Below are 24,062 nucleotides of genomic sequence, written 5' to 3'. Positions count from 1 at the left end.
GGGGGGGGGGGGGGGGGGGTGAGCAAGGAGGGTGTGAGCCAGTCACTTCCTGACTCAGAAGCTCCCCTCCTCGAAGGTGTTCTCTCTCTTCCTCCTCCTCACCCATCCCTCCATCCTCTGCATTCAGAGCGTGTGCACTGCTCCAATCCCATTGACCCCAGCTGGCGAAGTAAGCAGTCAAAGTGTGAAGTGGGGAGCCACTGCAACTCATTGGCTGACAGTACCGCTGCGATAAGAGTGACGATAAGCTAAATAGGATAGAGCAGAGACAACAAAGAGTGTTGGGGTGACCTGGGGTCATTACAAAGAGCTCAACGTGCAAGGGAAAATGTTTGCTTCTACCGTACGGGCACACGCTGCAAGATAAGCCACATTTTTACCAACCAGTAGACTTCCATTTAGCGAACTGTGGTAAAGTTTAAAAGCGGGTTTTTCAGCTGATTCTGAACCAGAGGCCACCGTTTCAGCTAAAAAGCAATCTTGAGTCGACTGGTGTTCATGATGTGAACAGGTCTGTGTAATTTCTGGTGGTGGTGTGTTGTCTGCCTATTCTTGGCAACACTGTGGCAGATAAAGTCAGTCTCCCAACATTCTCTGGCTAAAGCCTTTCCCTTGACTTACTTTTCAGATGTGCCTCGCTTCACCGTAGCTGCAAGCTAAATTTGATCCGACAAGTTCACAAGGAGTGTTCTGCATCATACACGTCCCTCTTGACACTTTGAGTCCTTGTATTTTTCTCTTTTATCCTCTTTCATATTTCATATTCAGCTTTGTCATCACAGCCGGAGCTGCACGATATGGACAATCCTCCCGATATAAAGTAGGCCATTATACAGTATATCGTGATGGAGATACATATCATTTCTCATTTAAATTTCATTAAATAACTGGCAATGTTCTATTGTCATTTTTCCATTTCTCCGTAAAATGCACAATTTGTATAGATAATGAATGATAAAATGAATACAATATTCATTAAAAAAGACGCAAATTTTCAGTAGCCAAATAAATATCATACATACATACATACATATACACACTTGTGTGTATATGTATGTATACATACCACCAACAGCGGTAATGCACTCAAAATACAACGAAATCATGCTTGCAGCAAGAAATTTTTCACAACAGGGGACTTTTCACGATAGCAAATTTATTTCAGATGTAAGCACATACACACACACACACACACACACACGCACATAAACGTATGTGTACTCTTTATTTTTATTCCAATAGTGCATAAGTATGAGCATACATTTATTTGACACTTCATATAGCCAATGTGGAAAGAAAAAAACAGGAAAGAAATTGCGAAATTTACGATCAGCATTCAGTTTCACTTCCATCAATTTCTTCCTCCATCTTTCATTTTTATTACTTTTATCCTGTCTTCAATCGTTAAAGCTTTTCTTTTCTTCACGCCTTGGTCTGCAAAGGTCCGTTTTTGTAGCCATTTTAGCAATGCAACGTTCGTGCTGCATCTGAAACTAACAATAACAAATACTTCATGTACTACTGCGCATGTGTAAGCCACTGTGGTGTTTGCTGTTGCCATTTCCGAGCTAAGCAGTAGGAGTCGCTGTAGACTGAGGTTGGATTTGACTTTTGTGGAAGGCTTGTTTTCGGTGTAGTGAATCTCGTTGCGAGGCAAGGGCAGAGAAAAAGATTTCGTATAATGCAACAGGGGATTTTTCATTGTAGGGGGAGCAGAAAAGTGGGAATGGTTTTTATGCTTGAAGATTTTTTTCACACTAGGGGGTATTTTCGGCTATGTAAGTTTCGTTGTAGAGGAGTTTCAATGTATTTGAAAAAAGTCAACATGTTTAAAGAACGGGCAATATAGGTGCTGAGCTCTAATTTTCAGATATCACTAACGGTGGACGGAAACCTGTTTTTTCACAGCTCTATACATGTCGTCTGTCCACCATCGTGTGTTGAAATTTGTTGAAAAAGGCCTGCTCTGTCTGACCATGCATTGGATTAAAAAAAAAAAAAAAATCATTGGGATCTCCTGAAAAGTGATGTCTTGGAGGACTCCAGCGATATACAAGACGCATCAGGTGCGGGGCCAGCCAAACTATGAATAAAAAGGTACCATATATGGTTCAAAAAATGCAGTGACAACACCCCCAAACACAGAAGTGCCTACGTACTGTGAGGATAATTTCATGATTAAGTCAACAGATATCAAAATTAATGAAGGGATAAAAAGAAATTGCGGCGGAAAGGGGGCTCTGGCGATATCAAAGATAACAGGATGGCAATCGCTGACTTGGGAGTCAGAGTAATGATGTGTGTCATTATGTAATATTTTCCTTCAGGTGTAGTTACTTTGTGATATATGCATGAGTCCAGTGTTACACCTCACAAACTACTTTCATCCAGCAGACCCACCATTCAACAAGATGTCATGTTCTTGCAGTGCGAAGCAAGATCGCCTCAGATTGTAATGGTCCATTTGCTCAGGCACTAACAGTGGCTACCTAATGCATGGCCCTGTTACTGTTGAGAGCCATTTCTGTCTCGTAGCGCAACGCCAAGGATGGTTATGTGTTTGACAACACACAAGAGAACACTAGAATGCAATAAATACCCACTAAGTAAAGCTACTGTCAGGTTGGTAATGAAAAGAGGATGTCAGAAGTATCTCCGATAGCCTGCAGGTGGCACTTTGATTGGTGGCTTATCAGTTAGTAAAAAAACATGACAGCAGGCGTAAATAATTATTTTTGATATATCCTGAGAAAAAATATATATTGTAGAGCGATTTGGGGAACGTGTAAGGGATTCAATGTTACCTTGCTCCGTTTGCCATGCCACGTTCTTTGAACTTCAATTTTCGTAAACAATTCAGACATCTTCTCTTTCTTTGAAACGTAATTATGCGTTTGCCATTACTTTGAGTTTCATGTACCAGAAACAAAAGTTTTTTGTTTTTTTTTTTTACAATTTTTGGGGGGATAACATCTAGTGTGTTCATCATACAATGCATATCCTCATTTTTATATAGTCATAAATTTGTTGATGTTTGCGAATCTCACTCAGACATTCTAATTTTGCCTGCATAGCTGCTCCGGTTAACGGGGATGACTCACATGCATGTGTGGTGTCATTGATTCGCAAGCATATCTCGGGAGACACAAGCCTGTGGCATTTACTTGCTTGGTGAGGGTGTCTCTAATTGCTGCAGTACATACAGCCCTTGCGATCCATTTATCTACTTGGACTGTCGTCTCACCTGCCCTCAAATTCTATGAAGGTTTTTTTTTTTTAAGGGGGGGCGGCACTGCATAGCTACTCACACCAGGCATTGGTTATCACTGCATGGCTTCCTGCTCCTGTCTTGTCCTAATTTCTTCTATTTGCATCCCCTCCTCACACTATGACGTGCTACCCTCCTAATTCATAGGTTGAAAAACCATCCCTTATAATGCTGAATTATACAATACAATGGACCGACTAAGAACCGGGCGGGCCTGTGAATAGTGAAAATCCGTGACAACCAATGAGGTGCATCTGAAAAAATGTTTTGTTTTGTTTGAAACTCAAAACATTCTTTGAAAAATGCTGGTAAACACTCATAAGCATTCTCTACGAAAAGCAATAGAGAAATGTTATGGGTGTGAGGGCAAAAAAAAAAAAAGGGTGAAATATATTCAAATCTTTTTTTAAACCATTGAAAAGAAATCTGCAAATGCGTGGGTGCCAAAATACCACTCTACTGACAATTTATTATCACATTCCTACCAATGAAATGTGCATCTAACGCTTCTTCCAGACTTATTGGTACACACTGTGGCATTTTTCGCCCGACTGAGAGAAAATAATTTGAGAATACCGCAGAGATATACTGTAAATATATTCAAGTTAGGCTCGCTTAGTGAGTGGCAATGTATAATGGTCACTGGTGGCTTCAGTTATCGCTATGGCAAGTACGCGGCATTGTTAGTCCATTCATATCCATAGAAGTGCGCGGATGTTGCGGGCCGTGGTCCAAGGAATTCTCTGGGAGTTTGTGTAAATACTCAGCCACATGGAAAATAAGAGGGAACATTGATTGGGACACACTTCACCCTCACATTTTATGTCCTCAGAGCCAGGACGGACGCTTAGAGGTGCGCGGTCACCACGGCAAATCAGTGCTGACAATCAACAGCGTGGGGCTTGCCGACCTGGGCCGCTTTGACTGCGAGGCACTCAGCAGGATCGGAGGGCATCAGAAGAGCATGTTTCTGGATATTGAGTGTAAGTGGCTTTTTGACATTCCATTATTTCCGCCATGACTGTTTCCTGATTCAGACCGCAGTTCTCCTCCCAGTGTAGCTTTAAGTATCTCAAACATAAGCATGCTGCTGCAAACAGGAACATGTAATAACATGATGCTGGACCCACTGTGACCAACAAGACTGATGTCCACTGCGCTTAATCATGTTTTGTTCTTTCAATTCTTTCCAACAGTGTTGTTTTTGGGCAGCCTTTTTAGATTTTGTCTTAGTCTTTTGAGCAAAAATGCTTTTTAGTTTTAGTCACATTTTCGTCATTCCTACTCGAGATAGTTTTAGTCGACGAAAACTCCAAAACATTTTAGTCCAGTTTGAGTCCGTTTTAGTTAAAAATAGACATACAAGGCTTCCAGTGAATAGCAAAGACTTTCTTATCTACAAAGATTATGCCTCACACACAGATACATTGGTAACAGTGTTCATTACTCCACAATAAGACAAGAACCAAAACATTTTCTATGGCAATTGTTGTGGCTTTATTTCTGGGAACCAACCTGCTCAAGTGCAATGAACATACACATGCCCAAAATATGAGCAATGCATGAGTAGCGCTAAAAAGTATGAAACAAACATGACGCTTAAGGCAAAATAAATGAACAAAATAAGAGCAACGTTTTAACAACATAAACTAGAGGGGACTCCTATCCCTAGTGCAAATATGATGTAAAGTCCATTTCTGACAGTGTAGTTGATTTTACACTCACTGCAGCTCACAATAAATATGAAACACATTTGTGATATCGGAGACATAATTCACGCATTTCATCCCATCATCCAACTAAATAGCAGAAAATACTCCATCGCCTACTTATATTATAATTCCTAACTGTGCCTTACAACACAACAAGCTAATGAACTGACGTTCGCCATGACATTAGCTCTTTATTAGCAATGCAATTCATCACAAGCCGGTTATCGACTAACATCGAATGCGAACAAATAATGTACACAGTTACAGTACGATATGTTAACAGAACTAGTTGCGATTTACCTGCGAAAGAATATGAGCATGGAGAGCCTTCAGATGCTGCTTGAGATTGGTAGTATTGTTTCCACCACAGTGCATTACGTTCTTTCTGTTGTACAGAAAGTGTATCAATATATTTTTTCTTCGTTTCCGACCACCAAGCCCCTTTGTTTTACACTGTCGCCTTGGTCCATCACTGAAAAGAGTGTCCTTCTGTGTGACTATTGACCGCAGATGTGTTGTGTTGTCACGGTGTGTGTGTGTGGCCCCACGTGCCGGCCAGGTGGTAGGCGCGACCAAACAAAGATAGGTTGCAGCGGCATTGCTGATATTTTTTGACAGACAGATTACATGCACAATATGAAGAGCTGTCATACATTTTGAGCGTCAGAAAAACCACATACTAACGCAGTGGCCTCAAACTCTGGTCCTCGAGGGCCACTTTCCTACTTGTTTTCCGTCTCTCCCTGCTGCAACACACCTGATTCAAATGATGAGGGCCGTTATCAGTCTCTGCAGAACTTACTGATGAGCTGATCCCTCGAGGACCGGAGTTTGAGACCCGTGCGCTAAAGATTTCATCCAGTCTCGTCTCATCAACAAAAACTCACATACGTCATGTCGTATTTTTGTCATCAAAGAGCCACGTATAGATCGTCATGAAAAAAAGGGGCCTGAACGAAATAATGTTGTCATCACTTTTCAACACTGTGTTCACTAGTGTGCCGCTTTCACAGCCTCCAGGAAGGTAAATTGCTGTGCATCGTCTACCCGACACCGACTGCACCCCTGCATCAAATGTGATTCCTCCATTTCACTTCTTGTTTGGAGGTCATTCGGTGTGGGCTATCCCCAACCTAATGAGCTCTGACGCCGAGATATGAATATTGGCCTTTGAAGGATTGGGTTCATTATTCGCACTGCTTGAATGAGAGCAGAGGACATGGGGATTTGTTGGTCACGGCGCCCTGACGCTCTCAGAAACGATGAAATAAACAGCGAGGCAGATCGAGAGCAAATGAATTTACCGCATCTGATTGTCTCTCTCTTTGCTACCCACATTGCTCAGGAAAGACGGCGTTGTCGGCACCCTCATGTTGAACCACACTGCACGCATGCGTTCCATGCATCATTAGACCGTAAGTTCTGTTGCAGTGGCCTCAGCCGACAAGCGGCTCCGGCGCAGACCCGACTGAGGCAACCGCTGCCACCCGGACTAATGAACTCATTTACTAAGTCACTGCAGGCTGAGAGGGGATAACATGTCCTCGCTGGTGACGGAGAACCAGGCATCAATCTTTCTAATGGAATCCTGCGAGCAATAATAAAACTGCTATCATGACTCGACTGAAAGGAATGTGCACAAAACTGCTTCTCCCATTTGCGGGAATTGAGTGTCTGCTTCCATCCTTTATTTATTTATATATTTATATATACAGTATTTATTCTCCTGAAGACAGTTATGGTGGAGATTTCCGCCGTGAGTTTGAAGAGGCTCCAATCGGGTTCTTTTAATAATGCTCAGGGAGCTGAGTGAAATTCTTCTTTTACTTTGAGGGTTCAATCTGACCAAGTAATACCGACAGCATGTTTTTGATCGCACATGCAGCCAGCAGTGGTTACGTACTCATTGAAACATAAATGAGGCTGACCTTCACACTGTCTGTTTTTTGGACAGACATCCCAAAGTTCTTGACCAACCACACTATCTACTATTCTTGGGAGGGGAACCCTGTGAACATCAGCTGTGATGTGATGTCCAACCCGCCTGCAACGTTGCTGTGGAGGAGGGAGCACTTCACCATCTCCGCAGACGGGACCATCAACATGCGGGTGCACAACGGCATGGGCAAGTCTCTACTAGAGGTGTGACCAAAGAAGCATGAGCACACGGATGCACGACTTTTTCGTTGTCGTTTCATGTTTGCTTTCTGTTTCCGTCAGCATCAAAATTCCCTTTTTTTTTTTCAGGTTACTCCAATGTCCGACAGGGACTTTGGTCGTTACAACTGCACTGCCCGCAATAACATTGGCATTCGATACCAGGAATTCATTCTGGCCCAGGCAGGTGAGTGTGAGCCGAGGCCTGCAAAGAAGTTCAGAATGTGCAAAGTTGGCCAGCTCACATATGGAACTTCACAGCTGTATAAGTACTTTGCAACCCCTGCCTCGCTGCTAATTGTAATGGCTCAATTTGCAATTACCATAAAGTTCCATGACCACTTCTATTCACAATATCCTAATCTCATACAAAGCCATCTGATTTGCCATTCTCTTCGCTATTTATGCAAGTGGACCCTAATTTACTGTAGTGCAGGCTCATACATGATTGCGCCTTCCAATTATCTTGAGTGCAGATTGAATCACCCGGAATAGCAGAAGTAATGAATAAAAGCTGACCTCACATGTGGTCTTGCAGCAAACAAGGTGCTTTGGAAGGCTACTAAGAAAACACGATTACAACAGTTATGAGACAAGACAGGTTGTTTATTCAAGACCATAAGATTTTGAGGTCGTGTCATTTCCAGATGTGCCATCCAATCCGTACTCGGTACGCCTGTCAGCCATCTCCCAGCGTTTGGCTACCGTCACATTCATGAAGCCGGACTCCCATGGCGGCGTGCCCATCGGCTATTACCTGGTCCAGTACAAGGAGGTGGGCCCGCAGGACTGGAAGGATGCCAGATCACATAGTGTGCAGAGTGAGTATTCAGTGGAGCACTGAAACAAACAAAGTATGGAAAAAAGTATTGAGATGCCGATGCAGAGCACGTCATGGAAGAAAATGCAACGTTGTTCCCTCTATTCATCTCGTACACGTGTCAAACTCAAGGCCTGGCGGCCACATCTGACCCGCCACATCTTTTTACTTGGCCCGCAAAAACAAACCATATGCATCGACTTCATGTTTCTTGCTAAATTATTAAAACTACAAATTGTCTTCACTTTTTAAAAACATTGAGATAGTCTAAGGTTTTTCTTTTTTGTTACCACTCCCCCCTTTTTATAGAAATTCATGCCTAATCATATTTGAACAAACTGTTTTTACTGGCTTCTGATTTCAAAACTATAGTTATTTTCAGTTTGTCATTGTTGGGGGAAGAGCGGCCTCCTCTTTCCCGCGTGTTCGTTGAATTTCGGACGAGGAGAATGTTGGTAATCCAAATAAAGGCTGGAAGCGATGTACAGTTCCTTCGAAGGGTTTTAATTTATTTTCTGCAGTTTACGAATCGATTCGGGCTCCTGAGGGGTCCAGATTTCAATCAGGAAGCGTAAAAGAAACACATTCATGAGACTATATAGAGACAATATGATAATGAGAGGCGGGGAGGTACGCCTCTCATGCAAATCCCAGAAACAAAGAAAGTAACATGTCATCTGACCCGGTGTGGCTGGAAGAAGTTAGAATACAGACTTCATCATGTATATGTAATGTGAGGCTTTTTTTCAGCAAAGTATTCTCGCCCAGCTCCAAGCTGATTAACTGATTGAGCTGTGTTTTCCAAGATCTTTGTCCTTACTGAACTCACTGTCATCCTTTACAGTCAATAGCATGGCGTCGCTCAAATAAATAACACCACAGCATAAAAGAGGACAAATAAGGTGATTTGAAGTCGAATGTAGTGTTTCTTGTTTTGTTTTTTTTTAATAATTAAGGCTGAAAATATTTTTGTGCACTTACCTAATTAAAATCTAGCGTGTGGCACTTGAGAAACCCCTTTCCCAGTTGATAATGCTAAAACATAATTAGATGGTTGGACTCTTTACATTGCAATGCTTTTGTGCAAATTGAAGTCTGTGCTCAAACTAAACAAACCCAGCGTGGCTGCAAATTGCCGACTTTGTTACAGGGCTGAAGTGGTGCACAAGCTCCTATTACAGAGTATTTAATTTGCTCTGACTGACAAAACAACATGGCGAGCTCATTACGTTGTTGGCTTTTCAGCGCAAGGAAGGTTATGTAAATGCATACGAGTGACAGACTGCGCTCTGATATTGAGATGCTCTGTTTACACTCCATTTTTAATATGCAGTGCGTGCACAGGGAGAAGAGCAACAAATGAGCAGATATTGAGCAATTGGCTGAATCCGGATCAAGCTTGTGAATATTTATGAGCAGACGTGTTCTCTCCAGGAAAAGTTGTACGCTCATGTTTGTGGTCACCATGCGAGTGACGCTTCTCTGTCTCACCAGCAACGGTGGTGCTGACCGGCCTGGAGCCCAATACAACGTACGAGGTTCAAGTGGCAGCCGTCAATGGGAAGGGTCAGGGCGAGTTCAGTCACATGGAGACCTTCCAGACTTTACCCATCAGTAAGTCTCTCACTACCAAGATTTTTTCACGTCGACCAAATTTGTCTTGATGGACTGCAGGTTCATTTTTTTAATTAATTTGTTAGTTAATTGTTTTATAATTCACACTATTTGCCAAGCTCAAGTTGCCTTGTGTTGAGCAGGAAATACCTTCAACAGCATTCTACATTGTTTCTTTCAAGTGTCTGAACAAACACAACTAACAGAGAGGAATAACACCTTAACCATCAAATCTAACTAAGAAGAGAGGAATAATACAAGAGTATTCCAATTCTAGGAGATGATTGTTACAAGGACGCCAAGCTACGCTGTGGGCATGGGAAGGTTATACAGCATGACTAAATATGAGTAGAATACAGACTTCATCATGTATATGTAATGTGAGGCTTTTTTTCAGCAAAGTATTCTCGCCCAGCTCCAAGCTGATTAACTGATTGAGCTGTGTTTTCCAAGATCTTTGTCCTTACTGAACTCACTGCCATCCTTTACAGTCAATAGCACGGCGTAACTCAAATAAATAACACCACAGCATAAAAGAGGACACATAAGGTGGTTTGAAGTCGAATTTAGTGTTTCTTGTTTTGTTTTTTTTTTAATAATTAAGGCTGAAAATACTTTTGTGCACTTACATAATTAAAATCTAGCGCGTGGCATTCGAGAAACCCCTTTCACAGTTGATAATGCTAAAAGATAATTAGATGGTTGGACTCTTTACATTGCAATGCTTTTGTGCAAATTGAAGTCTGTGCTCAAACTAAACAAACCCAGCGTGGCTGCAAATTGCCGACTTTAAAGGCGCTTATAAATGTAATGTATTATTATTATTATTATTATTATTATAAGTTGCCTTGTGTGAATGCACACCAAAAATGATTGCACTCCATGGCGTCCTCATTTTAGGTGGTTCCAGACATACGACATTTCACGGTTATGAATGACGCTAGTTTGTGCAATTGATGACACAAGAAGACACGCACATTACAGCCAAACATACCGGTACTGTTTTTAATTTAGTCGGCCTCGCAGTGATTTTCATACATATTGACTGACTTAACTGCTGCATGAGCATAAATTAGAGACTTAGCACATTCCAATTTATAAACAATTTGGGTTACAGGGGAGTTAGTCCCCCTCTTAATTCTTTTAAACTATCATTATAACTTAGCAAATCAGCCACCATAGGGCCTCATCTTTGCGCCTCTACTTTGAGGAAAAGGATGTGTCGTTTTGACTTTTGGTCCCCCTCCTCTCCCTGTGTGTCCCTCAGGAGAACCGAGCCCACCGGCAGTCCATGGGCAGAGAGGACTGGGGAAAGCCTATAAGCTGGGGCTGATCAAGCAGGATGACGGAGGAATGCCTATTGTGGAATACATAATCAAATACAAGACAGTGAGTGACAGCATATTTTCCCCATCATTTACACAAATTCCCATCGATTTTACTTCATATCGGTCGGTCTTTGTTGCATTCCAGGACAAAGAGGAGCAATGGATGACCAAACTCATTCCGGGCTCCAATGACTTAGCGACTCTGCAGCCACTGCAGTGGAACACGCGATACGAAGTAGAGATTACAGCCCGCAATGTGAAGGGCCTGTCAGAGCCCACCTTCTACCAGTTCTTTATGCCACAAAAGCCTGACATCACAGGTAAAAGCCCTGTAATGTTGTCCATTTTGTAGACTTGCACTCAAAATCCATGTTCGCTATTTGTTTACCAATTAACCAGTGAGTCAAGACAAATTTGTTAGTAATTGTACAATTTCCAAAAAACACTTAATAGCCCAAAAAAATGACAAATCCAATTCGATCGTAATGTAAATAATAAGTATTTTATAAGCCTCATATTTACTTTTTTGAAAACATTCGGAGCATATACTGACACGCTAACAGAGCCACGTCAGCCTCCAGAAAGGTAATTTTTAGTTTACAAAAACTTACTTTACCCCCCAGGAAGTGAGGGTGTTCTTTATTCAATCCATCATGTTAAATCCATCTGCTTCTTACACTGTAGCAGCTCCTAGCTAGCGCGAAGCTAGCCTGGGTTTTTTCATCTCCAGCATGGCATCAAAGTTTGCAAATTCCCTTGCTAGGATGACGGGAGAGGTCAACAGCGAGTAAACAAAGGCTTTAATAGACTGCCTTGCTGGGCTTTATTGCCAGCTTGCTAAAAGTTTATTTTAATGCTCATTTGCACGCAGCACATTTTCACACATAACGTGCTCTCTCCACATACATACTAGTTCTGTGGTTTCCTGTGATCTGGGGCAGCCGTGATGGGAGAAGGAGGGAAGACTTTGGAGGGCTAGAGAGAGGGAAGGGAGAAATTAAACTGTAGACTAAGCTATGCACCGGTTAGCGTTGTTGTTTTGGTTAGGCCAACAGTCATGCTTTTTGTTCTCATTTAAGAATTTGTTGCCCGCTTGCCGCTTGGCCTGATTCATTCTGTAACGCTACAATACATCACACATACTGCGACATGAGTGTTGCCACCCAAACATTACTCTGTGGCAGTGGTTCTTAACCTTGTGAGAGGTACCGAACCCAACCAGTTCATATGCACATTCACCGAACCCTTACTGAAAAATAAAAATCGGATTCAAGAAGTGTTCCTTCAGTTTAGCCGGTGTGAGACTACAGTTGCTCAACTTGGCATGAAAATTATGCAGATAGGACGCTGAGTCGCGTTCTGTGATGCATGTTGTACATATTCATCTGACCACTTTCTTTTTTTTTGCTCGACATAGTTGGCATGTGTTAAAACATTCTTGGAAAAAAAACAAATAATCACACGAGGTATGATCACGACCGTCACATGCTGACGACTGAGCGAACTAAATTTCCTGCAGCACTGACTGGACAAGCAATGTAATGTGATCGTCTACAGTCAGTGATGACCTAGCGGGCGTGTCATAACTAATTTATGTTGAGTCGGGTGTACCTTAACCTCCATGGCAGAGGCTCCGTCGAACCCCTGAGATCGATTCAACGAACCCCTGGGGCATGTAAATCATGTAAAAAAGCGACCAATAGGTGGCAGTGGTGCCTCACGTGCTTGAAATGCATGCTTTTACAAAAAGCTCTTTTTCTCCATTTTTTTGCCCAGGAATCGCCATTTTCATGAAACTTAGCCATTTTGTAATGCCGATTGCTGAAGAATGGAAAAAGATAGAAACAATGTTTTTTTTCTGCTGAAAGAAGAGAGTCCAAACTTTATTTTGGTAGTCTCCATGTTTATATAGCATTAGAACCAAATATTCTGTGGGCCTTGCAAGATCAGTCAAAATCCAGTAAAACGCTGGGATTGAGGGGGTTGCTCCAGTGAAAATGGCTGGGATTGAATGAGTTAAGGGCCAATAAGTTAAGGGATTCTCTCTTCGAGCCCCCACCCATGTAGCCCTAGTGTTTTGACATGCGGGTGGGAAACTTGTGGGTGGCCTTGACTTTTACAAACTGGATGTGCAGAAAAATTTCTCATTTCCAAGTCCTCCAGCTAGTTTGGAGCCACACGCATACAAATGCGCACATGTATGCAGAAATGCAGACAGATGCTTTGATGTGTGCGCCACGTGGTGCTTTGAAGTATGTCATGCTCTTGCTCTTTCTCACCCCACTGCCAGAAATATATATTGTTGAAATAAAAATGTAATTCCATTACCGCCCCCCCTGTGAGCACCACCAACAAAAACCCTCCCAGAGGAGTCCTGCTTTTCTTCCCGGAGTCTATTTGTGATGGCTTGGAATATATCCAGCCAATGTTTTTCTGTTCCAGCTAAATGGCCAGCAAGCATGCGCGCTGCCTCACAAGCAGATTGGAAGACCTGGGAAGCTTTGGGCTTAAGGCGGGTCTTCGATTGACTGTCCTCTCTTGTTAGGTGCATCGTGGGAACGGGCACGGGAGCAAAGCAAAGATGTCAGGGAGGAGAGTGGAAGATTTCTCTAAATGTGAACATTAGACAAACAGTAAACCTGGATGAAGGTTTGTGCTAAGAAGGCAATAAAAATGTGTAAAACAGGAGGGACCACTCTTCCCTCCTTCATGATCAGAACCACTGGTTACATTACGTTGAAAGCCTTAAAGTAAATTCAATTCTTATTGCAGAAGCGTACTCTCATCCTGAAAGTTTTAGCAACGGTTCACCAGTAAGAAAATCAAAATCAACATCCTATTTGGATGTAGCAGCTGTAATGCACAGCCATGTTAACACTGAAACGACTCACTTCTCAAAGTAGACGCTCGACACTCGGCAACATAACACGACGATACACAGCGACGATATACCCATTTTACACGTAACTTTGATTCGACAATGAAATATAAAATACTGAAAGCATATAACAATATTTTAAGGCTGCTTTGCAAGGTTAACCCACCCGAAAAACAGGTCGACACACCGAATGGGCATCACACTTGACAGTCAGAAGTTGGGGAAAAAAGTAAAAGGTATGTGAGGAGTGACGAAAGTGATGAAAATGTCAAAAGTATAGTTTTGCTCTGAGATACAAGTGACCTGACCAACAAATCTTTGGAGGAAAAAGCTGTCACTCTGTTGTTGTTAGTTATTTATTTATCTATCCATACTACTAGTGAGTGTCAGAGTCACATGGTCTGGAGTTCTAAGGGCCGATATGGAAGTTGACAGTACTCAGTAAAATTGTTCATTCAGGAGTGGTTGTGTAAGAAGTTGGTGATGAATTCAAAGTGCTCATTAAAGGTGCGGTGGGGGGGAGCAAACCAGATATTTGCCCTTTCATAGCATTTTGTTCCTTAGGTTTGCTCTTGAGTGCACTTTAGTTGCATCAGGGCTCGCTGAATCCTGCTTAAATCTGGTCCAAAAGGAGATTGTCCCTCTGTTAATGATCCTTTTAAAAGCTCTCAGGGCAACTTTGATTTCCGCAGAACGTCCCAACACTTACGGAGAATCCTCTTTCACGTCCTCAAACGATTCTGTTTTATCCCTCTGAAGATTAGCATCTGCTGCCTCCCTGATCAATTAATGGCCATTCGGTCATCGTTAATGGACTCGCTTCCTTTCAGACCCTTCCAGTCACCGTCAGTTGGTGGCGAGGCATAATGAGTCTGCGTTGTCAGGGTTGGACAGGTATGGACTTGTTTGGATACCGAGGAATAGATAGACACGGCACTGGGCGCCATATTTCAGAAAGTAATCAGGAGTCTTAGTCAGATTGAGGGTTAATAGAGCATGGAAATAAAAATTAATGTGCATGGTGTTTTAGGAATTAGATCATGTGTGAAAACTCACTCACAACCGATTAGTTAGGCCGGAGATTCTCAGGAGAAAGATAAATGAATAACAGTGGACTAATGCCCAAATGCCACAGACGTTCGCATTCGTTTTGCCTGCCACAGGTGAACATGTAAACAAATAGCAGGTAAAAGGCCACGTTAGCACCAGCCACTTCTGTGTTGCTTAGCAACTATAATCAGAGTTAAGTAATTAATAGGCAAGTGACTTAGACCCAAGTGATGAGGATTTAGCTGCGATTAACATTGTTCCTTGCATTTGTACACATTCACACATGATGAAAACACACCGCGAAAGAAATGCAATGTAGTGCTTCAAGTGTTTAGAATCCAAAAAAGATTTCTCTGGTTTGACCCAAGACAAGCAAAACACATCGCAAAGTATTCAAGCGCCGCCGGCACTTGTTCACCCTGACCTGTGGGTCCCTGTGTAGCCCAAAACATCCTCCTACAGGAATGAACTTTACATCTAATTGTGTGCACGTCGCCACTCAGTGCAATTCCAGCTAGGAATGTGAATTCAGAATGCAGTGTAAAATGTATGTCCAGCCACATGCGGTTGTTAATGTTTTAACAGATTTTTCATTCAAAGGGCAATTAACAGTTTTATTTGAGCTAACCTCATTTTTACACCTTGATTATTTCCTTGGGGGCCTTTATGGTAAATACAAGTGTGTTTTAATAATTTAGGACGGAAAACGTTTTTTTTTTTTTTTTTTTTTTGGGTTCTTCGATGAAAAACAGTGAAGCCCATTTATTGAATATGAAGATTTTGGGAACAATTATGAAGACATTGGACACAAATCTATATAATACGAGTTTTGCCAAACACAGTAAACATAAAGCAGTGTTGTGTACCCTTCCCTGCCACAGACCTCAATGACGTGCGTCACCAATCACCACGCTGTGAGTGCGTGTGTGCTGGTTGTTTTTCTTTCTTCGTTTTTTTCTTTACTCGCCTGCATTTCGGCTTGGGCGGCACCTGCGTGTCGCCGACAGGGGACGGAGTGGACTCACGTGCCTCTGCTTGACACTGACAGAAACAGTGACGGACTGACAGAATGCCCAACCTTGTGTGAATTACTGAAAGAGAGAAATCTTTCTATGATATTCCAGTTCATTGAGAGGCTCCTGTGATTCATGAACGATTTGTCCAGTGTTATATTTTGGTCCTCTACAGCCATGCATTTTTACAACCATCAAATGAAAGGAGTGCTCCTTCAAGGCTATTTTGAAAACAAGAAATGTCCTCACCCCTTGCCTCCATTGTCATTGTGATTGTGACGATTGACACAGTCCATAAAATAAGGGCTAGAGTTCTGTGTCTTCAGAATAATATGACTCAAATAAAAATACAAATTAATTCACCGAGTAATGACTTGAGTAGGAGTTATATTCTGGGGGAAAAAAACTCAAGTACTGGGAGTAACTTTTTTTAATCAATAAGATCATGAACATTAAATCGACAAAGATATAATTAAAAAAAAACAAAAAACGTCCAGATTCAGATAATGCCCAACAATAATATGAATCAAAACAATAATGAAATGAATTGTTTTAAAATATCAAGTCAATTATAAAGTAACAAATTAAATTCAACCATTGGAAATGGTCTTCAAACAAGTTTTTGTTTGCACTTGTGAAACAATCTCAGGTCGAAGTAAAGTTTTTGTAGGCTGAAATGTGGACATTTTAGCCAGAAAGATGACAGCACATGACATTGCTGTTCTTTTTTTCATCGCCTGTAAATACACAGATTATATGTGAGTCCAGGGCTGTTGTGACTCTCTGCCTGCCCTTTGTTTGGCAACATGTGACCGCCTGGCTTTATTTGACTGATGAAATGGAGTCAATCGTCAGAAGTACTCATATTGGACTGGTCTAACAGACTCGTGTGACGGGAGTTCTATCTGATAAACCATAACTAATAGATCACGCAAGTAATACATGATAAAAAGTAAAAGTACAGCGCATAATGTAGCATAATGTAAAAGTAGTGTTTTCAAGAAGCCCAAAGTAAAAGCCAAAAGTATGTTGCTGTAAAACTCTTCTCCAACTTGTTTCGAATGTGGGCTGCGTGAAATTATTAGTTTTAGTTTCAGTTTATTAGCATGTCACCACTGTGATTGGATGAGCTGCCTTGTCCTTCAACCAGACCCTCTCTCACCAGGCTTCCCAGCCAGTCAATCAATCAATCAATCTTTATCTATATAGCACTTTTCATCCCAAAACATGCAACCCAAAGTGCTTTACATGAGTTAAAACACCATCTGAAGGAGTCCGTCTGCGCCAGGACTGGAAAGTAGACAGACAGTGGCCACATGCCATCGACAAGGATCCCCCGGTGTAGCAACACACCAAGGACCTGCACACACGGCAATCAGGGACCCCACGGGACAAGACCACGACCCACAGCAGCTCCCGCCGCAGAGAGCTCCCTCTGAGGAAACAGAGAAAAAAATATATATAATAGTGTGACTGAACAACAATTTAAAAACCGAGCGGCACTAAATCGACATTGTCAACTGCTGACCTCTTGCGCCATCTCACAGTGCTTTGTCTGTGTTGTGCGAGCAGAATCCCTCTTCAACGGCCTGGGCCTCGGGGCTGTGGTGGGCCTTGGCCTCGGGGCACTTCTCCTGCTGCTTGTCCTGGTGGATATCAGCTGCTTCTTCCTGCGGCACTGCGGCCTGCTGATGTGCATCACACGCACACTGTGCAGCAAAAATACAGTCACCGGTGGCAAAGGCAAAGAAATGGAGGAGGGCAAGGCCGCCTACCTGTGAGTGTATTTTTCTTTCTCACAGGGTGGCGACTCAGGGTTGTATCAATGTCAACGACTCATTCATGCTTGCAGAGGGAGCATCTGCTGTGGGTGTCACGGCCTTTGGGTCACAACCTGAACTTTAGGGGTTATTTTTCAAATGAGCACACGTCTTGAGTGACCTGCTTTAAAAAGTGAAACCAATCAAATCCTTCTGTGAAGCGCTCAACTTTTCAAAGCAATCTGGCTAGCCGGTGAAATTTCATTGTTTTGTACAAGCTCTATTTTTGAGGGAATGAGAAAAAAAGCCTTCTTTTTGCCGTCTAGGTGCACCTACAACAGCCGCCTGACCACCTTTTCAACCACAGTATGTCTCTGATAATGTCTTTTTCACTCAGATCTCATCGTGTGTGTGTGGGTGCGTGCGTGTCCAGTTTGCATGTACATGTTCACATCGGTCGCTCATCAAGCAGTCTGTTTGATCATTTGACTCCACCGTAATCTATTTCTTCGGCTTTCATTATTCAATTACGGGCGTAATTGTGCATGTTTCAAAAAGGCTGACTTTCATGCTATTTTTCTACATGTCATTCAGTTTTTTGTGTAATGAACAAAAAACTACTGTACATTGCTACAGTGGCTTTATGGGAACTTTTGTTTGCAATCTTGGCTCTGCTTCAGGTTTAACACCGTCGCGCATCATGTGAAAAAGTAGGATAAGTCACAGTGTAATAAGTAGTTGTGTCCTTTCGTATTTATGTGCAACATAGAACTTGATTGAGGAATGCCACTCCGCTGACGGATCCTATATTTGCATCACTAATGAATCAATGTGGACAAAGCACGAACCAAAGAAGGATACGAGAGGTTACACCGCCAGTCCAATCGCCGTGCGCATGAGCTAATGAAACATGAAATTGCTTCCACTGTGCGGCAACGTTAATATCCTCCAATCAAGCGCTGAGGAACTCCCTGAGGCCGACTGGCAATTGTGCTTATTAGACACCCTCCCCCCCCACCGCCGCCGCCACCACCACTCCTATACAGTATTGTCACTTTTCTTGTTTCAAGGAAGTTTGTGACACGCATTAATAATAATGTATTTGGAGAACGTGAACATATGATAAAACACTGGCCATTTCATTAGGTACGATCTAATGAGTGCCAATACTTTGTTGTGGATGCATCAATTCTGCTTTCACAACGGTAACACTCAGTTATGATGGACACTGCCAGGCAAATATTTCTTTACAAATGTGTTCTTTATTTGGTTGTAGTTTCAACTGGTGTAGAACTGAATGCACCACATTGAAAGTTACGCCCAATATGGACCGACTCACAGGGGTCGCACAACTAGTCATTTCGGGGAGCTCCAAGCCAAAACCAGGCACGGGGTTCTTCACGGGTGTGTGTATACTGCATAGAGCAAAAGTTATATTTCATTTCAGCACAAATGTCTTTAGAAATGGGTAGTAGAATACAGGTGGTAGAATACTCACAAACCTGAGTGGGAAGCTAAACCTTGCTGCTGCGAATATGATATTTGCTTTTATGTATAGTTTGAAGAGATGGAAAGGCGAGGCAGCTTTATTTACAGAGCACATTTCATGCATAAGCACACAATGAGCTTCACATAGTTAGAAAACAAAATTTAAAGACAAACAATTTCAATACTTTCAATAGCAAAGTAGAGAAATAAAAAGTAGAAAAAAATCTCAAAGAACGTACAGAGCAAGGGCATTATTTTGGGCAAATTGATTATAGAAATGCTCAAACAGACCTCAATCATACTTATGGAGTGGGTGAAGGGCTTCATAGTTTTGAACCTGGACTTAAAAGCATTTACCCTTGGGGCTAACTTCTGTTCTTTTGAATGCTCATTCCTTTTGTGTGTAGCATAACAGCTCAATGCTGCTTCACCATGTTTGCTTTGAACTTTGGGCACCACTGATTGACCCGAGTCTGCTGACCCCAGAATCTTATACCCGGTTTCTAATCCAGGAGTATTTCTTTCATGTATTCAAGACCGAAGTCACTGAGTGATTTATTGACCATCGCAGAATTTTAAAATCCATCCTACAGCTGACTGAGAGCCAGTGTTAAGTGTTTCGGACAAGAGTGATATGTTCTGACCTCTTTGTTCTGCTCAAAACACGAGCTGCAGCATTTGATGCTCTCCTGCCTGAGGGTGTCCAATAAAGAAAACTGTTCCAATAATCAAGTCCACTTGAGAAAAAAGCATGGTCACTCTTGGTATGCTTGGAGCATGACACCCTTCAGTCTGTATACGTTTTTCAGTTGGTAATAGCCTGTTTTAGTGTTTCATTTGATCTCACTGCTAAAAGTCAGAGCCGAATCAATCAGCACATCAAGGTTTCAGACTTGGTCTTTAGTCTTTCAAAAGAGTGACTCAAAAGTGTTTCCTAAGAGCAATCCTCTTTACTTTATTGACAAAAACAATTACCTCAGTTTTGTTTTGGTCAAATTGACGAACATTTTTGTTTCATTCTGTTAGTAATTTGTTTTAGACAGTGACACAGCACCTTAACTGACCTGTTGTCACTTGGGTACAAGGTTGACAGGTGTAGCTCCATATCATCTGGATAGCCATGATAGCCAACATTGGCGTGTTGAAGATTTTGACCCAAGGGTAACATATACAGGCTAACCAAGAAAGGGTTCAATGACTAGCCCATGAGGGACCCCGCATGTCATGGCCATTCGATCATATTTAAAACTTCCAAAGCCACGAAATAAATCCTTTCCTTCAAGAGGGACCTGAACCATTTTAGGACTCTTCCAGTTTGTCGAAGGTTCTTTAGCAAACTTATCCAAATTGTTGTCCACATGGATGTTAAAGTCTTCTGTTATGACCCATAGGTAATGACAGCATAAACCTTTTTTTGCCGATGTGTTCATGAAACAATGACACGGCAGCTTCATTGAACTGTTGTCACTTGGGGACATCGATAGATACATCTGCGCATTATCTGCAAAGCCATGCTGACTGACAGTCCATTTTAGGATTCTGTCTGTCCGAGCAGAAGAATGAATGTGAACTTTTCACATGCGCTTCCATCAGTGCTGTGTTCTCATTTCAATTAAGTGAGCCTCCTCCGGCCATTTTCCATTGATTCCTGTCTGTGACTCATGCGACCATGCGTCTCATGAACATCCTCCTTGCCTGCGCAAATCATTTCCGTCTTCCCATCACACTCTTAGTTTATGCTCACTGGCACTTCTGTCACCTGCACGCTGTGCTCTCAACTTGCAGGAAACTGCCGCTGAAGGAGGAAAATGGCAAAGAGTCTCTCAAGCCGGATACGATTGAAATCAAATTGCAGGGCGACCACAGCATCCACGCAAAGCCGGAAGACAGCAAAGCATAAAAGGGGGCTCCCTCTTTTGTGCCCACAAGAAAATTCGGATCACGAGACCAAAACCTAGAGAACCTACAGCAATCGAGCATAGTGGAGAGAAATATGAGTGAGAGGCATGTGTAAATAGAAATACTAGATTGAAGCGTGGGTGCTGACATGACATCAGTGAAAAATGATTGTATATTTCTTGTTTTGTTGTGTCTGGTTATGATTCACATGATGCTTTTTTTAAGAGTCCCCCTCACCCTCCAGCGCCATCCCACAGGGTGTTTCATACCCAAAGAAACCACAGTTCAGTCATAACCACCCCCCACCCCCATCACCTCAGCTGACCTCTCACCGTCACACTTGGGGGCAATTCTAGCAACACAAGCTCACACTACTAACACGCACATCCCGGTATACCGATGATGTCAACCTCTTAATTTGCCTGTCTTAGCCGGGCCAGGCCAGGCGAGGTTATTAGCTTCAGTAAGGAACGTTAAACCTATTTTCTACAGAACAGTCCTCAAAAAGGGTAAAGCGTTGTGTGTTGCCAGAGGGGGAAGAAAAAGCATCTCAATAGCATTAAAAAAAAAGGACAAAAAAAAAAAGAATATTGTGTCAAGTAGCATATGTGCGTTGAGTTTATTGTTTTAACAAAGTATTTTAAAAAAGTATTGACAATGAGTATTGCTGCCACTTTTGTCATCTCGTGTCATCTCTCATCATACAGCTGGATGTTTTTTTTTTTTTGTTTTTTTCCTTTTTATGTCGGTCTCCTCCTGGGAGCTTGAACTGTGAATGTTTTGATCGATCAAAGCTTTTTGTTGGAAGAACTGAAATGCAGGGAACCTCGGAATGGAGACACAAGTCAACATTTACTTTGATGTCTTTGCGCCCTGTGCCTCTGATGTCTCCTTAATATTTTTCCTTTGTCGGTCTGCTCGCTGACATTGTCATGTGTTGTACATAGGTGAGAAAAAAATATTTTGCAGAGCTTTTATGTAAATACACCACAAAGGATGTGACTTTTTTTTTTTCAAAAGGCAGATTCTTATTTTTGTCATGTTGTATTTGGTCCAAAGTTTAGTGCTCGTTCAACTTTGATTGTCAAGTCAAATCAGCAGCCGAAAGCAAATTTCAATTGAAGAAAGTAATAACATCTGTTCCCTCCCGTAGTGTCAGTACACACTTCTGGATCATGTTTGTATTTCTTTGGGAGCTGAATGTTTTTGCGCTGCTGTGAACTGTGGAAAATGTACTAAACAATGACAAGAACATCAGCACAACTGCACGCTGATGGGGTGATTATTCATGCTGACATATGAGGTGGTGTCACAAAAACATTCCAAATCCAAGCTACAAATTTCCCCTCAAAAATTTGAAATGCACCTTCCCAGCCTTGTCTGTTATTCCTTCATGCACTCCTGGAAAGATTCTTCCAGGATCCTCAGCAGTGCCGTCATCACAGCCATCTTGATGTCGTCCGCATCCTCAAGCATCTTGATGACCCCCTTGAGCTCGAGAACACGGGCGGGGGAGGTTGCAAGGTCAGAAGGAAGAAACTGTCAGATGCTCAGGGTATTGTGAGCAGCCGTGTGGTCAGACCGAAGCAGCCATTAGTTGTCTGGCCTTGAATAAAGCACAGCAGGATCTCTTTGTGGACATGCTGTTGATCGTCTGGACTACATTGAAAGAGAAAACTTGTACTTTGGGTTCGGAGATCGCTTTTGTGACACCAATCCGAGAGCTTTTCCGACACACCGCATACAGCTCAATGCATTTATTATCAACTGTGTTTTGTACGTGCGGAAGCAGATGAATAATCTCCATGCACTGGGTTGCATGTCTGTCTATTGCATCTGCATGCCCTTCGGAACGCTCCTAATTTCAAAACTAAATTGAACTTAATCTTTGGCAACTGATTCTGTTTTGTTGTGTTTTTTTTGTTTGTTTTTCTGCTGTATTTTTGAGTTGAAGCATGGTGAGATGACCATGACCTCCCATGAATGTGACTCGCCGAATATTCACTCATGGACAGTAATTCACTTTCACAGGCTGCAGCGCTTAAGTGACTGCCAGCACAACAACACTCGCCACCCCGACTATTTTTTTTTTTTTTTAATGTCCGAACATGGTTTCTCACAGAAAGCCAATGCACCTGAATCTTAAGGACGGTCCATGTCGTGGTTCCTCTGCCTATCACGCTGACTGTAAATTGCGAGTGAACAGTGCCTAGCTGGTGTTACGATTTGTACGTGTTCTTTTTGTATTTGATGTCGGAAATTTACTCTTCATTCCTCCTGTGACCAGTCCACCATGTCCTCTTCTGTCGAGGGCGGGCAGGGTGTTCAATGGGTGCGTGTGATCTCAGTGTACAGTGCGTGTCCTCTTTGTTCCCAAATCTTTTGCACCCTTTTGGACCTTCCCTGCTGAGTGTGCTTTTGTGCAGGAAGTGGGAATATTGATGTCTCTCTCTATGTACCTGTGCAACACTTGTGTCATTTGCAGCTGTGAATAAACATGTCCTGGTAGAAGAGACCATGTTTTGAGATGTGACTCTTTCTCTCAGGTGTTTCAAGGACAACGACATGGAAGCCAACACGGCAACACGCACCACAGCCCTTGCCTTTTTCTTCTCATTTTTTTTTTTTTTAAACCGGTCAGCAGACAATTGTGTTGCTCTCTTCGCCGGAGGGCAAAGTGCTATTTTCATCAGGGTCATTCCCAAGCAACCATTATTTCAAACAGAAGCTGTGTTGCATCTAAATTGATGCTTCCCGCCTGGATGACAAATCCAAGTGAAGCATGAGCGCCAAGTGAAATGAAATGGAAAGGAAGTAAAATGGAGCTATTTGACACTATTTTAATGGTGTTCTTTGTGTGGCATTGTTTTAACAATACACATTTGAGTGCCATCATGCAACAAGTGGAATACTGTGTACTGAATGTGACAATGGAACGTAACATCATTTTAAAGTTATCATTAAAAAAATAATAACACAATAAAATAAGGGCCTGAGTCTGAATAAAAATCAGTTTTTATCCCTTTTTTAAAAAAGAACAGCGAAGGTGCTTGTCTAATGTGCACCGGCAGGTCA

At 42.2% G+C, this 24,062-nt stretch overlaps 1 protein-coding gene across 2 annotated transcripts in view; it reads left to right on the top strand.

Annotated features, from left to right (window-relative positions):
* The window catches only part of ncam2 (neural cell adhesion molecule 2), a 187,315-nt gene extending 163,813 nt beyond the window's left edge, over positions 1–23,502 (top strand). Inside the window, exons 9-18 of one of the 2 annotated variants that reach the window (XM_019891215.1) lie at positions 4,101–4,251; positions 6,935–7,122; positions 7,228–7,324; positions 7,785–7,958; positions 9,452–9,571; positions 10,839–10,960; positions 11,045–11,219; positions 17,413–17,617; positions 17,927–17,966; positions 20,874–23,502. In XM_019891215.1, the coding sequence (XP_019746774.1) occupies positions 4,101–4,251; positions 6,935–7,122; positions 7,228–7,324; positions 7,785–7,958; positions 9,452–9,571; positions 10,839–10,960; positions 11,045–11,219; positions 17,413–17,617; positions 17,927–17,966; positions 20,874–20,930 (1,329 nt within the window). In that variant the 3' untranslated portion in view covers positions 20,931–23,502. The remainder of the gene's footprint in view (positions 1–4,100; positions 4,252–6,934; positions 7,123–7,227; positions 7,325–7,784; positions 7,959–9,451; positions 9,572–10,838; positions 10,961–11,044; positions 11,220–17,412; positions 17,618–17,926; positions 17,967–20,873) is intronic. The other variant, XM_019891213.1, reaches the window with a different exon arrangement.
* Positions 23,503–24,062: the final 560 nt, after the last annotated feature.

Source organism: Hippocampus comes, unplaced genomic scaffold, assembly GCF_001891065.2.
Source record: "Hippocampus comes isolate QL1 unplaced genomic scaffold, H_comes_QL1_v1.1 scaffold174, whole genome shotgun sequence".
In the NCBI taxonomy this organism is placed as follows: domain Eukaryota; kingdom Metazoa; phylum Chordata; class Actinopteri; order Syngnathiformes; family Syngnathidae; genus Hippocampus; species Hippocampus comes.
The sequence above is the reverse complement of the archived record's forward strand: the minus strand, read 5'-3'. Positions and strand labels throughout refer to the sequence as shown.